This window comes from Stylophora pistillata, chromosome 12, assembly GCF_964205215.1.
Source record: "Stylophora pistillata chromosome 12, jaStyPist1.2, whole genome shotgun sequence".
Classification (NCBI taxonomy): domain Eukaryota; kingdom Metazoa; phylum Cnidaria; class Anthozoa; order Scleractinia; family Pocilloporidae; genus Stylophora; species Stylophora pistillata.
The window spans coordinates 24,935,428-24,952,341 of record NC_142530.1 but is presented as its reverse complement, the minus strand read 5'-3'; the positions used below and the strand labels follow the sequence as shown (position 1 = coordinate 24,952,341).

The 16,914-nt window shown below is 37.6% G+C and overlaps 1 protein-coding gene across 1 annotated transcript; it reads left to right on the top strand.

The window, feature by feature from the left end:
• The first annotated feature begins 32 nt into the window (after positions 1-32).
• LOC111323585 (cyclin-dependent kinase 5) lies at positions 33-15,340 on the top strand. Its single transcript, XM_022926973.2, has 12 exons — positions 33-210; positions 335-423; positions 1,069-1,136; positions 1,935-1,995; positions 2,427-2,483; positions 3,088-3,183; positions 4,041-4,115; positions 4,197-4,293; positions 5,233-5,302; positions 11,327-11,387; positions 13,262-13,348; positions 15,091-15,340. The coding sequence occupies exons 1-12, from the start codon at positions 174-176 to the stop codon at positions 15,184-15,186; spliced, it is 894 nt and encodes a 297-aa protein (XP_022782708.1). The 5' UTR covers positions 33-173; the 3' UTR covers positions 15,187-15,340.
• The last annotated feature ends 1,574 nt before the right edge of the window (positions 15,341-16,914 follow it).

Below are 16,914 nucleotides of genomic sequence, written 5' to 3'. Positions count from 1 at the left end.
ATTAGTCTCAGATCTCCAACAAAAAACAACAAAGGCCTGGATGATCAAAAGGATGATTTGTTGTCACCGCCAGAAAGGGTCGGTGAGTTCACTCAAATCCGCTTAGCTAATTCCGCCAGAAAAAGCCAAAGCGAATCTCTGAATGTTGATAGTTAAAAGGCTGACATCGTATTATGCAGAAATATGAAAAACTGGAAAAGATCGGTGAAGGTAGGCCCTCGACATTTACTAGTTTTTGCGCATGAATTCATTTGTAAAGTGCCGTTTTGCAATTTTTTTTTTGCGATCTCATTGCGCGGGAATGTATTCATTTCATTCTCATAACGTTTTGCAGGTACTTATGGAACCGTTTTCAAAGCAAAACACAAAGAAACGCACGAGATAGTGGCGCTGAAACGAGTAAGGCTCGACGAAGACGACGAGGTGAATTATTTAAAATGTTTTAAGTTGTATTTTTGCCTTCCTCACTCCAACAGTGATCACGCAGGGAAATCCAATGTGTCCATTTTATTATTTATTAGGTAGATGAACATAACAAGAAATGCTTATGCTTCTTGTAAGGCAGGAAATCGTATTCTAAAGGGAAAACCGAAAGAAATTTCCTGAAATAAGTGTTCGGAATAATCATACTAAATACGTTACTAATTGCAATATTTTATACACTTTACTGCTGTCTAAAAGTTTATTCCAATGAAATCTTATATTCTTTGAAATCGTGATAATTTGATTTTTTGACTAATGGCCTCACCAGCGAAGAATAAATGCCTTCTAATGGAATGTGAAAATAAACATTTGCCGTGAGCTAATATCAGTTCCGCATACAGTACATGACACTAACATTTGTTTCACTTATAAAAATCCAAGGACGGTTTTTCACAATTTTTTTTTTCTTCTGAGTATCTTATTACAGCCTTTTTCCAAGACTTTTACTGCAAAACTTAAATACTGTATGATTTACAGAAGAAGCATATGGCTCCAAGAGTCCATTTTGTTAGAAACAAAGTCCAAGAATTGGTTGTAACCTTTATTTGTTGGAATAATTTTGTTTTCTGCGACCATCTATTCAAGGGTATCCCCAGTTCAGCTTTGAGAGAAATTTGCATTTTGAAGGAACTGAAGCATAAGAACATTGTAAGGTAAGTAAATTTATTGTAAGACTGTATATTTGCTGATATTGATGATACATGGTAAACAGCTAATTAAAAAAATTTGGAGACCTCTTTCTTATTGGCTGTTTATCCTGTAGTACTGTTGAATCCATACCATCTGGTATGTGATTTTTATGAGACCAAGTCCTACTCATGTACATGTATAACAATTTTGTGAATTATGTGGGAGACTCAGAGGTTCAGAGTGAATCTCCCTGTTAAATCTCATGGATAAAATGTAAATTTGGATATTGTATCGATAACAAGAGCAAAATCAGGTACATGTGATCTCATTGTAAAAAAATAAGTGTGAGACCCAAGACCCTGCAAGGATTCACTCCCCAGCAATTGTATATGTTGTAGTTCAATTTTATACTTGGTTCAAATTTTATTTTCCTTTGTTCTCGGTCATGTTAATGTATGATAATGAGTTTGAAACAAAGAAAAATAAAATTTGAACCAAGGATAAAATTGAACTACAACATGGTGATAATTGAAAAATTAATCTTTTCAGTCCAAAGATCTCAAATTCAATGTTTGTCATGTTTGCCATAATTATATTTATTATAATTTTTAGTCCAAGGTTCTATTTTCTTATCATCACCTTTTCTGCTTGAAAAGGTATCATGAAATTGTAAAGAGGAATCTTCTTTGGTCTCTAGTGGGAACCACTGAGATGAAAAATGCTTAACAAAACAAGACAAATATATTTTTTTGATAGTTTTCTCTAGTTTTTGCGATTGCTTAGTATAAATAACTTGAAACATTTTACTTTATACTTGTTAGGTTACATGATGTAATGCATAGTGAAAGAAGGCTGACACTGGTATTTGAGTACTGCGATCAGGTAAAGATGAATTTATCAATATTTCTTAAAGTATACACAAATGTTCTTGACTTTGTGTATTTTGGACTGTCTTGGGATCTTCATAAGGTGGTGCAAATCCCCTCCTTGACATCAGGCATTTGCCTCTTGAGTACAGTTTGTTTATTAGTATTAGACCTTGCTGTCTTTTATATCTTTAGGCTAAATAACTATAACGCCAAACCAAAAGTCAAGTCATGTTTACTGCTTCAAGTACCTTTTTTAAGAAAACCGTGGACTGCTATTTTTGATAATAAAAGCTCTTGTTATCAATTTAAGGTTTTACTCCCAACTGGCTTTGACTCTGTAGTATATTAATTTCCTTGTTTCCTTTTATGTAGTTCCTTTACCTCTGTAATGAAGATTGTACTGTCAAAATGTAAATACTGAAATTACAATTATATTTCTTTCAGGATCTCAAAAAGTACTTTGACAGCTGTCAGGGAGATGTTGACGCAGCTGTTGTCAAGGTGCATGTCAAAATAATTTTATTCAATTAATTTTCCTTCATCTGAGAATAAAAGATGGAATTCAAAAGTTTGAAGTTGTTTTTTCATCATCAAAGTATTTTGAGTACTTTTCCAAGTACACTTAGGGCTAGTAAACATGTACACTGACACAGTTTTACCAGAAAGAGCTAAGTAAAGATACCCTTTGTCAATTCCACGATTCATATATATGCTCATGTAACTTCATTCAGTAGTTAGCTAATGATTTTCATGTACATATAACCACAGTTTGTCAAATTTCATCCATTTTTTATTTAATTCAGTTTAATTCAATTGACTTTTTTTACCTCATGTTTGAGAAACGACCAAGACAATTATTCAAAGCAGCAATGCAACTCCAACCAAGCATAATCATCAAGAACTTGTTTGTAAATACCATGCAAAAGGAAACAGTTCATGCTTAGAATATTATTTCTTGAAAACTTGCTAAAAATGAGACAAAAAAAGTCAGAAATTTAAACAGCAGTGCCATGCATCAAAGGTATAAAGGACCTTGGATAAAGTAGTGAGTAGAAACAATTTCACTGATTTTTTTTTTTTTTTTATCATGATTATTCTTTCCTAGTCTTTCATGTATCAACTTCTTAAGGGCCTGGCCTTCTGTCACAGTTGCAATGTACTCCACAGGGATCTGAAGCCTCAAAACCTTCTCATTAATAAGGTATGACCCAACATAGCAATGTAAAAATATAATTTTCTCTCCTTTCCAAATCACTCTGTTATTGAAACCAGCTAAGCTAAGGTAAAAAGAGCTTCTTGTGATATTTGCAACATTTTTTATTTTTTCAATTGGCAATTTGTCCTCAGCTCAGAGGAATATGGGTTCATTGGGACAGAGGAATGCAAAGAGGACAAGGTGGCTGGGAAAGGAATGGCAATGACTAGGTTGCTGAACAATTTTGAATGAAAAAAATTGAGATCAGTTTAGGCAAACTTTTTCAAAACATATTGTGCCTCTTTGAGAGAAAAAGAGAAAAATAGGCTCATTGTGTAAATGAAAACAAACATGAGTTAAAACCCTGATGTTCCAGCCATAATGGGAAGACTGTTGATTTGCATGGAACCAACACCTGCTGACAGAAACCAGCACATTTTATGCCATCAACATCATCATCATCATCATCCCTATCAAAAATATCGTCATTAAGGCTTTTGACTTGTTTAAGTGATCAAGACAGAATATTTCCTTACAATCTCAATATGATATCATACAGAAAAGTAATGAGAATAAATAAAAATATCATATAGGGGATCGGACTCTTAGTAGATGCAATACCAAATTCTCAAACTACCACAACAAGAAAATTGCATAGCAGATGGTGAGGGGAATTACCAACTGAATGAGATCTTGGTGAAAATTAATGGTTAAGCTAGTGAAGCTGATATGAAGTGCCTTCCAAGCCTTCATTACATGATGGTTACAATTCATGTGACACCAAGTGTGAAAGATGTGTCTGTCTGGCTGCCAAGGATGTCTTTGAGGTTGATATTGTTCATGTCACTTTTATATTACCGTAGGATGGTGAACTCAAGCTTGCTGACTTTGGACTTGCAAGAGCTTTTGGCATTCCTGTCAGATGTTACTCAGCGGAGGTAATTTTTTTTTTTTCATTTCAATACTACTGATAATTATTAATCAACTCATGCATTGTCTGTGTTTTTCTGTGTGGTCAGGTGGTGACATTATGGTATCGTCCTCCAGATGTCCTCATGGGAGCAAAGCTATACTCCACATCCATCGACATGTGGTCTGCTGGCTGTATTTTTGCAGGTGAGATTTGAGTTGTGATACTTAACTACCTTGTACATGTGCTGTCAAAATGTATGAATGTTTTACATTAACAACATTTAATTTAATCAAAGTGTCCAAAACATATATTAGTTAATCCCTTGGAAACTTTGACACATTTATGGTTTGTTTCTTTCTAGTTCTAGCTTCTGAAAAAATGAAAAATCAAAATCGAACGAGTTTAAGAAAATTTTAAACTAACGGAAAACGTCAATCAGGACATGCCAAGAAGACCATGAAGCTAAGAGACTCGAACTTTCTTATTCCAAACAAAAAATGATTAGTCATTTCACATCAGTAAGTTATTTTTAGACTCAAGGTATGCGGTCTCCCGTTAATGATGTTACGTATAGCTCGCATCCTCACATTATGTTTGTCTAAAATCTTGATAGAGAACAAATAAAAATCCCGTGCGGTGTCAATGTGCATAACATTCGCGTTACACTGTTGGTTATTACTAGCTTCTCCTGAGATCTACTTAAACAGAAGTTATCCAAAACAGCTTTAGGGAAATTCTACAAGAATATGGCCTGGAGCAAGCAATTTTCAATGCGTGTCGAAAGTAACCCAGAACTGCAATGGTTTACTTGACTTCGCTGATATGATTGGTCTAGAAAACTCGTGCCCCTCTGTCAACCAATCAGACTCAAGACTTAAACCAATCGCAATTGGGTCGCCCGCGTTTTCCCGCCTTGAGGCAGTTTGCTTGTTTTTACGTTGAGTTCTCACTGGCTCTTTAGGGTATTTTTCCTCGCTTTGATTGGCTTTGGTTTTGGTTCAACAGTGCTAAATCGAGTGTCTATGAAGTCTCTAGTCTTTATCATCTCTTGTTTGTACCTGAATGATCGCTTATCAGTAATTGAGAGCGTTGCAAGTCCACACAGTGAATTTGTCTCAAGCTGTATTCTCTTTCATCCACAGAAATGGCAAACGGGGGAAGACCGCTTTTCCCTGGAAACGACGTCGACGATCAACTGCGACGAATTTTTAAGTATCCTTTGATTTAGAGTTACTGTGATGAATGTGGTTCTTTTTCCTTGTTTTTTTCATGTGTTTTTTTTTTTTTGGTCATTCATTGTCGTTTTTCGTAGTCTAGAGCCATTGCCTTGGTTTTGCTTCACCTCGCTGTTTGATTGGTCCAGAAAACTCGCGCCACTTTCTTGACCAATCAAATTCAAAACTAAAAGCAATCGCTACATGGTCACTCCCTTTTCCCTGCCCTTTAGGCAATTTGCTTGTTTTTACAAATGAACAAAGGCTGATAGTTTCTAAAGAAACTGTTTGGCGCTGCGTCGGTGGGGGTAACGAAATAATTTGAATATATCAACAAAGTTGAAATGGAAAATTGGCCACCGTTACGGTTATAAAAGCTGACGTTTCGAACGTTAGCCCTTCGTCGGAGCGAATCGCTTTCGCTCCGACGAAGGGCTAACGCTCGAAACGTCAGCTTTTATAACCGTAACGGTGGCCAATTTACCATTTCAACTTTGTTGATATATTCAAATTATATGCTTGTTTTTACGTTGAGTTCTAGGCCCAGTCGTTCGAAGGCCGATTAGCACTAACCCGGGGTTAAATTTTAATCCAGGTTTCCTTTTTTCTGGATTCAAGAGCCTTTTTGGGATAATTTTCCCTTGTTCTCTTTCGAGCATCCAATCATTAAATTTTAGACAAAAATAATTAAACTTAATTTCCTTTTAAAGCTTTCAGATCTAAAATCAAATTTCACGCTAACCCTGGGTTATCTAATCCCATCTTTGAAGAACCCGACCCTGATTGGTTCCTTTTATTTTGCTTTGATTGGCTGTTGAAATAACGTTGTGATAATGACTTTTAGTGATACGTCCGGTCCAAGGGTCACTGAGTTCGTCATTTTTCTGATGCCTCGAAAGAGGCCATCGTTTTTGAGCCTTTTGAAATCATCTTAACCTGGGATGATGAATTTTGCCATGGTTTTGAAATTACTTTAGTCGATGTCTTTCTTTTGTTTTTTGTATGCATGCGACGTTTTAAGGTCCGGTAATACGGGCAACATTTTTCTTCAACTTGTCTTACAACATTGTTGCATTGCAAGTCGAAACCCTTAGTTGAAAATTTGTTGCAGAAAGTAGAACTCGAGTCTACTTTGCGCAACACGTTGCCTCAACTTGCAACACTACATTTTGTTGCGAGACAAGTTGGTCACGAACGTGGTAATACGCGCAACAAAGGGTTTCAACTTGCAATGCAACAATGTTGGAAGACAAGTTGAAGAAAAATGCTGCCCGTATTACCGGACCTTTAAAAACCGGAGTTAAGCTTTACAAAATGCCTCTAAAATCACCAAGAACGAAGAAGCAAGAGCACAATTTGGATATTGGGAATCTCATATGAGTTTTATTAGTCTGTTTAATAACGAACATTTTCCGACATTTTCGGAAAATGTGAACATGAAACTGCTGCGACGAACCTCCTCAATTTATTCTTCGCTATTAAAAGTCGGAAATTTTACTTAAAAATCTTATCAGCGATAGGCTCACTTGATAGTTCGACTTGTTTACAAAAGCCGATTCATGTTTGTTTGGCAACAAAATACATTTTTGAAAAACAAAACTATCATCGATGTCGCATCTGTAGTTTCTTAAGCGCAGACGTTAAAATTCTTGTAAGACTTTGTTCTCTTTGAGCGCTTACAATATCGGATGACGATAAGCCTCGTCTAAGTCTTCAAAACTTTTGGAGAAAACAATGTTGGCCTGTATACCGAAGTGCGAGTAACCGAAACGAATACTCTTGTTACAGAGCGACCCTCTCGTTTCTCTACCCTGCCGGAGCCGTTTTAATTGAGTTTAAACTTTACATTTACAGCCGGCACCATAGTTTCTAGACTTCATATCTTAATCACACTGTCTTTTCTACAACAAGGAAGCTAAGAGCACTTAGGGCTTTTGACTCAAGGAGACTGAAAATCGAAACGTTAAAAAAATAAAAGGAAAGAAAAAAATTATTAATCCGTATCAGTGGTAAGAAGCTTTCCTCTGACTTAGGATGAGTGGCTCAAGTTGAAATACAGTGTTTACGTCTGGCGACCACAGCAGCAAAGAGTCTCGCACGTTAGTTCTGACGTATTTGCGCGGTGGCACTTGATATTTCCTTGGTGCTATGCACGTGATTTGCATTGTCCAATCAGCTTATCCTTTTGGCTTCTTCCATCATAAACCTTCTCGTGTGCCGTGCTCGTGATTTACGATATCCGATCAAAATTCTCCATTTTGCTGTTTGTACTATGCAACCTACATTAAGTTCGCGCGGATAAGCCGCGCGTATTCACTTTGATTTTATTGCGTTTCTCGTTGAGCGAATGTCAAGAACTGACTTGCCGTAACTTCTCTTGGTCAGTTTTCTACTATAAACTCATTCTTTTTCGTTCCATGTTCTACTAGTTTCTCTGGAGAGGAAAGTTTGGCCTCTAAAAAAATCATGTAATTTTGTGCGTTTGCCATTTAGTCGAATATGAATAGGAAATATCCATGAGGTTTCGCAATTTTTCTTTTCTTTGTTATTATTAAAGGAAAAAAAAATAAAACTAGAAACAAACAAAACAAAGGTTGAAAGCTAGGATTTGAAATTTCTAGCTAAGAAATCCTGTTGAAAACGCAATTCTGTGTGTTAATTGATCGCTGTGGCCGGTCAGAAAGAAGGGCCCTTAATATCGGTACTGTTATTTGATGGTGTCCTGAGTTTGGACTGCCTTTGCGAGAGCAGTCATCATTTTAGCTCATGCGAAAAGCCGCCACGAAGCTGTCCTTCTTAATTACCATGAACATGACATGATACATGACAAACTCATCTATCATTACATTGTCATCTTTGTTCGACACTCGTCGGCATCACTTTTGTTGCCCTCTAAGTTGATAAGCGCAAACCCTTAACAAAGCTTTCCTTTTAGAGAGCTGTCACTATGAGATCCCCTCTGGTGCTAAGAACACTCGATCAGACAATGTTGGCTCGTGCAGTGAACAACAAACTATTCAGAGCTTGGTAGTTGATGCTTACACGTACTTTGTGCATATTTTGTTCAGCAGTGTTTTCCATCAACCCACCTGTGGTTACCAAAAAAACAAATCTCAAACTGGAATGCCCACGCACCTTAAAGTGCAGTGGTAGTCGCTACAAGACAGCCTAATTAAAAGGGTTAAGGTTTCCTTTCCTGTTATTTGGGAGGCAAGAAATCTTTCGGAAAACCTCTTTAAAAAGAGGCACAGCATGACCAGACCGGCTGGTTGCTGTCAGGCTTATCCCGGACTAACGTTCACTAATGCTCTTCTACCACAGATAAACGGTTTTTTTTCCTTCTTCCTTCGTTTTAGTTTTGTTTTGTTTTTTTCTTGTTTATCTTTTTATTATTATTTTTGTTTTGTTTTGTTTTGAAGTTGTAGTCTAATCTGGCTCCTCAAAGTACACATTGTAATATTCTAAGTAGTTAATCTCTCTCATACTTTGGAGTGGAACTGGTATGTTTCCTTTGCAAAGCGATTTAGATTTGAACAAAGAAGAAGACAACAGACCATTTCAGTCTGACGTGCAACGCTTGTGCACGCATATTGAAATTTCATTAGTAACACCACAACTGAAGCTCTCAAAAAGTTTTTTGGACATCCTCCTTACAAGTAAACATGTGTGAACGTGGTTAAGGAAGGACAATTAAAATCTTGGGGAGAATTTGATCTTGGAGTACGTTTAATAGGCTTTCCTAGAAATCAAACCAACCATAACCGAAATGAATATTTGGCTTACGACGACGTAAAGCAGTTTTGGTTGGGCGACCGCAGTAAGAATTTTACCAAAACAGGATCACTTGAGTAGAACAATGTGATTTTGTGTTGTTTCTGTCAGTTTGTTTTGGTTATGATTCTGTCGAAGTTTGCCCGTTGTTGTCGGTCAGTTTCAGGGGGGTGCTTTTCTTAGTATTGCATACGTTTCTCCACATAAACCAGTTTCATTTTCTCAATTTGTGTTGCCAGATACAGATCCTCTTTTTACAGATTATTTCTTATGTAATGTTTGAATTGTTCTCTTTATTTTTCATATTTTATTTATTTATTATTTTTTTTTATGTTCTTTTGATCGAACGCAAAACATTCGGACAAATCAAACATAGAAGACGATCAAATCTTCACTTGTGCCCGTATTACTGGTTCCTGTTCACTGTCTTTTTTTTTTTAAGAATCCTAGAATTTACCACCTAATGCGTCTTCCAAGAATACGCGACAGTAATAATATGAAGAGGTACGATTTCGAAGCATTTAGTCTTTTACTTGAAAATTGTTTAAATTTTAAACGGTGCCCTTGGAATCAGAGGAGGTTCCCTGAACAAATTAATTTCTTGTCGAATTTTCATTACAATTTTCAGCAAGTTTTTCCATTATACTTTATGATTGTTTCGCCATGTACCCCAGGTCAGGGTGTGGGGAGATGCAGCCATATTTGGACTTATGAAAAACGTGAAACCATACTTGGCATGCTGTTCAAGACCTTCCTGTATGCAACTTCTCAGTATCGGGGCACTTTTACATCCGCGAATTAGCGTCTTTAACAGGAAATGTACGCACGTCAGAGAATTTACTAGAGTTACACACAAAGCGATGTATTCTTTTATTGACCTTCCGTTGACTTTGGCATCGTTGCCAATTAATTGGCATTACTGTGAACCCAGTGGGGTCAAATCGTAACCGCAATGTTTACATGCGATAGTCATGTTCTTACATGGAAGAAACATTTTCCTGTCTTAGAAAAACATGCAACGCACGTTAGGCGATAACATGTGGTTTAGCACTGTTCTTGTCGTATCGTCTTTGCTTAAGTTGCTTGAGGCCTCTTAAATGATGATCTTTGGTCCAAATAAAGTAGAAAGTCATAGATTTGTTGTAAAATCTGGGACGTAGATGAGAAACCATTTCTGGCGTGTCCCTCGCCGAATGCCTTTTCAATTTTCCTACCCCACCCCACCAGGTGGTAGCTTGTTGGGTATTTCCTAATATGTTCCCACGCGAGACTTGACGCTTTCACTGTGAAGCATGTCGTTAACTTTTCTCACTCTTTTCGCACTTTTTTAGCTATTTAGGAAGTTAAAGACATTGTTTCTTTTGTATGTTGAACCGATCAAGGAAATTCCCTACTTGCAAAAGAGAAGGCTAGAAGCACACACATTCAACGCGTGCTATGTAACGAGGAAACGGATAGCACTTTCACAGTTTGTTTGTTTCTGTGTTTTACTCATGTAGAGACCTACCCACAACGTTACCTTTTGGGCCAAGCCTTTTTGGGTTATTTATTCGTCACTAACAGCTCACTGTGTTTTACACCTTTTAAAATCAATTAATGCGTACAGCTGAGACAGATTCACTGTTATTCGTTTTGGGTTTGGCCCGATTCATCGAGTGGGTCTTTCTGCGGCTTACTTAAAAAAAGCGTTTGGACTTTCAAAAGCGACCGGCGAATTAATCTTTCTTTAAAAAGCATTAGGTGTGTTTTTTTTAGAAAATTATAAAAGAAACGCGTATGTAACTGCGATAAATTTGGCACCAGATCCGCGGAAACGCTTATAACATTGATCCCACGAGCTGCTGGAACTTTGTTCTAACTTGATTAAAACATCAGTTTGCTTTTACGAATGCCGCTTTGAGTATGCCGAATCGGACGCACCGCGGCTCAAACGGCCATGAATAATCGCGTCCCCATCTAGAGCTTTGGAAAAGTCTTGGTTTCTGTTCGACGCGATTGAAACATACTTTATCTTGAATAGTTAATTCAGTCTTGTGTGATAAATTGACACTATTCGTTCACGAGATCTAGATTTGCACAAATTAAGCGCTGCTTTCATTATTGTATTTATTATGATTACTTTTTTCAATATTTTTCATTTTAAAAGACAGTAGATTAGCTAAGGTACTCAACCAAATAGATCTGAAATTACGACTGTTTCTTCACGATGGTTGTTGGTTTGAATAAAGTGTATTCCTTGACTATGCTAAAGAATCTTAGGTCCACCCTCTGAGGAGACATGGCCTAATGTGATCAAACTTCCAGATTACAAGGTAACTATTCAGTGTTCCTGAACAAATGATCAATTATCTTACGATAGCCTTTAATTTGGCTTCTTTCATAATAAACGCGCTGATACCTCAAGAGCGTTTTAGTTCGTGCATTATCTAATTTGTTGCTTTTATATCCTTATAAATACGTCTACTATAGTCGGAGTTGTAAGAGCATCTTTAGTGGGTAAATATGTAATAAGCTTTAGACAGATATAAGCGATAACGAGTTGGACTTTGATGTGGATTGTCTTTCCTCTCAAGTTGTTATCTATCTTGAGGAGAATTGCTGGCGAAACCTGGCAAAGATCCGAGAGTTCTAGCTAGCGTCCCATCCAGATTATGCTGCTACGCTCAAGGGGAAACAATCGATCACTGTCACTCGAACGTAAATCGTCAGGATTTGGGATCGAACTGAAATAATACACACAGAATGCGTCAGAAGTTTCGCGAGCGTAGGTTTTTCTCCTCCATCGAAAGGGTCTGTTTGTGTATCGTTGTCTATTTTGAAATGTAAGGAGGCCTCCATGGATAGAAGGGTTTTGCCTTTCTGCTACGTAAGGAAGTGAATTTTCTATGTATACCAAGCTTAACATAGGCTCTCCTCGTACGTCGAAAGGGCCTCCTTGTGTATCGCTGTTCATTTCGAACGTAATTGTCGTCAGTTCTCCATGGAAGGAAGGTTTTCAGTTTTCTACGTGAGAAACCGCATTATCTGTGTACACCACAACTTACTGTAATTTGACACTAAGCTAAGGTTGACAATAAAATAAAATAGGAGAAGGAAAGAGGCAAAAGAGTAGAAATCGTGCGTCACTTCCCAACAGGGTACTTGAAAGTTTGAAGAAATTTCACAACCTTTTGATTACACTACGTGTAGGAAGTCATGTATTGGTCGAGAGCACGGACTGCTCTAGCAAGTCAGGGACTTATTCGCCACTCGAAGACTTAGCAATAAAACGCGTGATATTCCTCTAACTGTCAGTCAGACTTGTCACAAAATTGCATAACAAATTCTCAAGCGAAAAATATGACACATGAAATTCAAGATATATATCGATTTTGATCACGCACTTGGTAACTTTAAATGCTTTGTTAAGTACTTAAAGCCTGAACTTTTGGTGTTGGGAAACTCCGACCTCTGAAAGAAAATTAGATTTACTCCTACGCAACATTGTGAGACTGCTAAAGCAGATTTTGGTCAGGTAACCTTACTGATGACGAAGTACTTTGAGGTTTGTACGGTCGTTTGGCTAAAGGTTTACCAGCCACTTTCTTCAGATTGGCTTTTAACACCGTTTTTCCATGGCATAAACCAGCAAACCCTTGTAAATCTTCTTTGAAAACAGCGGTAAGGGGAGAAAATAGAGTTGAAAAACACTATGAAGTCCACATTAACTGGGGAAGGCTTCAGATTTGAGGATTTGGTATGGTATGTCTGTCCGAAACGCGGCACTTTTGTGAACCCTTTGAAGAACGCAACTTACAACAACAACAACAATTTAACATTTATCTAGCGCAAACTACTATATAGATAATCAGTCGCGCTTTACAATCAGTTAAGGTGAGATCGGACGTCAGAATTCATCTTAACATAGAATCCAGGAGAATTACAGTTGAGTAGTTTTTTTATTCCTTTGTCAAAGTTTTGTATTCCCTTTGGCTACGATTAGGGCAGAATTCGTGACTTGAAGCGTTAGTTGCTACATAGATAAAACTGCATTCATACACGATGAGATTTTAAGCTAGTCTTTCTGTCTCGTAACAATCGTTGGAAGATAGCTATGAAAACGATCAAGAAATATTGTCATGGGATTGTGACCAGGTAACGGAGTTTACAACGGATATTATCAGCACTGTTTCTGTTTACTTTTTAGGACTTTTCGCATCTTCAAGGCGCCGGGGCCGTTTCGTTTTCTGTGGTTGTACCCAAACTGTCCGCTGCAGGAAGAGATTTGTTGCAGGTATGACTCGAGTTGTACACTACTTTAATATAACTGGAGATGGGATTGCAAAGATTTTAGGTGAATGACTTTTGTTACCTGAATTTACCAGCAGTTGTTCTTTAATAAGATGGATCCATAGTTTATTATATTCGTGAGACGGTATCTTTGACGCCCTTGCCGCAAGACCTGCTGTAGACGGCAGAGCAAGATTTGTTTGCGTGTCAAAAAAGTTTTAGTACATTCTTCAGCGACCACAGTAAAAATCAGCGAATTGAATCCAACTAACTCTTCTCGCTATGGAGACCTTGAAAAGCGATGGGAAACTTTTCGCTTTAACTCAGAAACTTGACGCTTTTTTTTAAAAGATCAGGTGAAGATAACCATGCAAATGATAAGGATTTGTACTAGAGCTGAATCCGAAGGCGTCGTCTGCCTTTTTATCCCGAAGGTCGCTATCGTTCAGTCTAAACCACCTCGTCGAAGCCAGCCAGTACGAGTTTTCCCATACCAAATAAATATCAAGGCACTGTTTTGGCAAGTTAACTACTGCATTTAATTATCATCATTGTTATTTTGTGCAGATTTACTCCCAAAGTTGAATTTAGCCTCCTTTGTTACGAAGATAAAGAAAAGCGGCGGAAATTGATTTCGCCCTTTTTATAAAACGTTTATTTATTTCAGATAATACACCGCACAGGAATTTTTTTTAATTCGAATGCTACGCCAGCCCCAAATTTTAAAAGGAGACTTGAGACCCCCTTTGTTCAACTCTGCTGCCGCCATCTTGAAGCCGCGAGGCTGAGAATAAATGTTTGTCGCTTAAAATTCTTTGTTCTTATTTCATCTTGATCCGAGATTTTCATCCATTTTATGTGAAGTAAAACATGACATGATCAAACTCGCATTCTGTAAATAGACTTTTGGTAGGGTATTATTAAAATGGTTTCTCGTTGATTGGTAAAATCATTGAATATCCTACGTTTTATTTATGAGATGAATTTCAGCTTCTGCTATTCCAATGAATATTAGCAAATTAAAGAGAACTTTGGTAGAAACTAGTGTTCATTCCTTGGGGAAGAGCCGCTTTTTCGGTTAATTGCTTATCTCTGTCACATATAAGAGTCAACAAGCCTCCTGTAACTATCTAGATTATTGGTGTCGCAAGCGTCAACTTCCGTAGAGGTCATCTTTGTGTCGTAAAGATTTAAAGTTATCATTTAATCCCTCCGACTTTTTGTTAATTTCGTACACGATGGTAAAATGCATGTCCTCAAGTGATTCTCTATGTGTGCAGCCTGCTGATAATCCCTTCTTCCAAAAATATTCATTCACTCAATCTTTCCTCTCAAGGGTAACATCAAAAAAAGAAAGAAAGAAAGAAAGAATTTTATAATCCTTGGTGTCAGTCTTCTCAACGTCCCCACGTTTAACTTGAACACTCAAATTATCGATGTAAAACATTTGTTTATTAAGTTCCTTTCTTTTCTCATTCCTCAAATGTGCTTCTAGCATTTACGAAGATTGTTAGATTTCGCGAGCTTGTAACTTTTTCAATCTTCAACATTTAAGATTCCCATGTCCATTACCGCTAGTGTTGTAATGGTTTCCTAAGTAGAACAATTTTTCAGTATGTGTGTGTCTACTTGTTCCTTCAGCGACCTTAACAGATGTACTTTTTGTTGTAGAGGCAATTAACCGGCCCTTAAAGTGTTGCTGTTGTGGTGATTCCACTAACGTAGCCCTGTCTCCTTTTTTCTTAGAAACTTTTGGTTCTTAATCCAGCTCACAGAATATCAGCCGAAGACGCCATGCGACACACGTTCTTTTCCGACCTCAGCCCAACATTTCGTGCCTGATGCAGTCAAAACATAAGTATCTTAACAGACTACGCGAATTGTATGAGCAGTCATATATGCTTCCAATGGAAAATAAAATCCTATCGTAATCATATTTTATGTAACCTCGTGAATGTGTACATATATGTGCAATAAAGTTTTATCAATGAACAGAGAGATCGTCATTTTTTGTTCTCTTTTGTTTTGTTTTGTTTTTACTTTTTTGATGGGTGTTTGCTGTGTTATCATTACTGGCGAAGGCTCATTCTGAGAATATTTCAAGTGCAACCCCCTTATCCTTTATTTTCGTTGGAAATATTGCCCAGTACAGAGATCATTCTTAGAATGCTCTTAATCCGTGTGTATGACTTGTGCGAATGTTTTATCGAAGTTTTACACAACGTTTTTCAGGTAGCACTTGCAGTGCTTATCACGAGGCGCGATATGTTCCGTCCTGTTCTTTTCTTCCATCCTATAGCGTCCATCTGGGACGCAACTAAGAGGCAAGAGATTTTCCATGGCCTTTCACTTTGTTAACCAAGTAATCTGCCCTTTTCTAAGTGCGAGAACGCACGGGAATATCCGGGAAACAGAAATCTGAGGTGCACAGGGGATGGCGGGATATGAGGGTACCGTACACTTCCAGTCTTCTTCTCTTACCTCCCACGTAAATCCCCACGTACTTTCCATTGACAATCCACAGCCCCTCCCCCCTTCCCAAGAATCGTTATATGTGAAAGGGGAAGAGAATAACAACAGCAGTTCCTCTTCGAACAGAACCATCTACTGCTCGTTTAGGTGTTGCTTAAAGCATAAGATAGAGGAAGAAGCGACCTTCTGATACTTCCGTGAGCTTCTATTCTCCACCGTCAGTCTTAAAAGAGCTTCATTTTCAGAAATCCTAATTAAATGGTACCCAGTTCTCTACTTCTCATTTTTACAAGCAGATCTCCACGCATTTCCTTTTATTTTCGCTATAGTTTACTCTTTTTTGAACAAAATACAACTGCTGCTTGTGCAAAGAATTGTATTTCAAGATCTCTCACAAGATGAGATTCATTCATAAACTACGGATATCATGCCACAGCTGAAAATGTAAAGTGAGAGAAGCAGTGGCACTAGTCAAACTGAGTGAGTCGATTCATGTGTAAATTCCCCCTTTCTGCGTGAAGTACGTGATAAGATGTCTGCTAACATCATGAAACATGTCTGAGGATTTAAACAATTACGTTTCGCTGTGTTATTTCCTGTGTTTCTTCAGGTACTTCGACGAGAATTCCGAAATTTAACTCTCACTGACCTCGTCGTGGTATTTGTTCTCGTTCGTCACTGAAGTTTCCGTTTGGAGAGGAGTCTGTTCATTGTCGCCTTGCTGGTAGATCTAAACTCTCGTTCCTAGACGTCTTAAACCCAAAGCCGCCAGATTAAGATATTCGGCGAAATGCAGAAAATATGCGATTTCTTAGGAGGCTGGCTGATTTAATTAAGAAAGTTTTTTCGAACCGACGCGTGTATTCTGTGTAAAAAAAAACAATTTTAAATAGCACGAATAGTTTTCTGAAAAACTTCCACGGAACCATGTTCAACTTCGAAACAATTACATTTTTTTATTACCTCTCTTCCATAACGTTTTCGTACCTAACTGAAACAGATGTACTTTTACTCTTTTGAGTGCGCATCAAATCGGCGCTGAGAACCGACCACACACGTTGCAGTACGAGGCAATTCCATAGATTTAAGAAAGAAGTA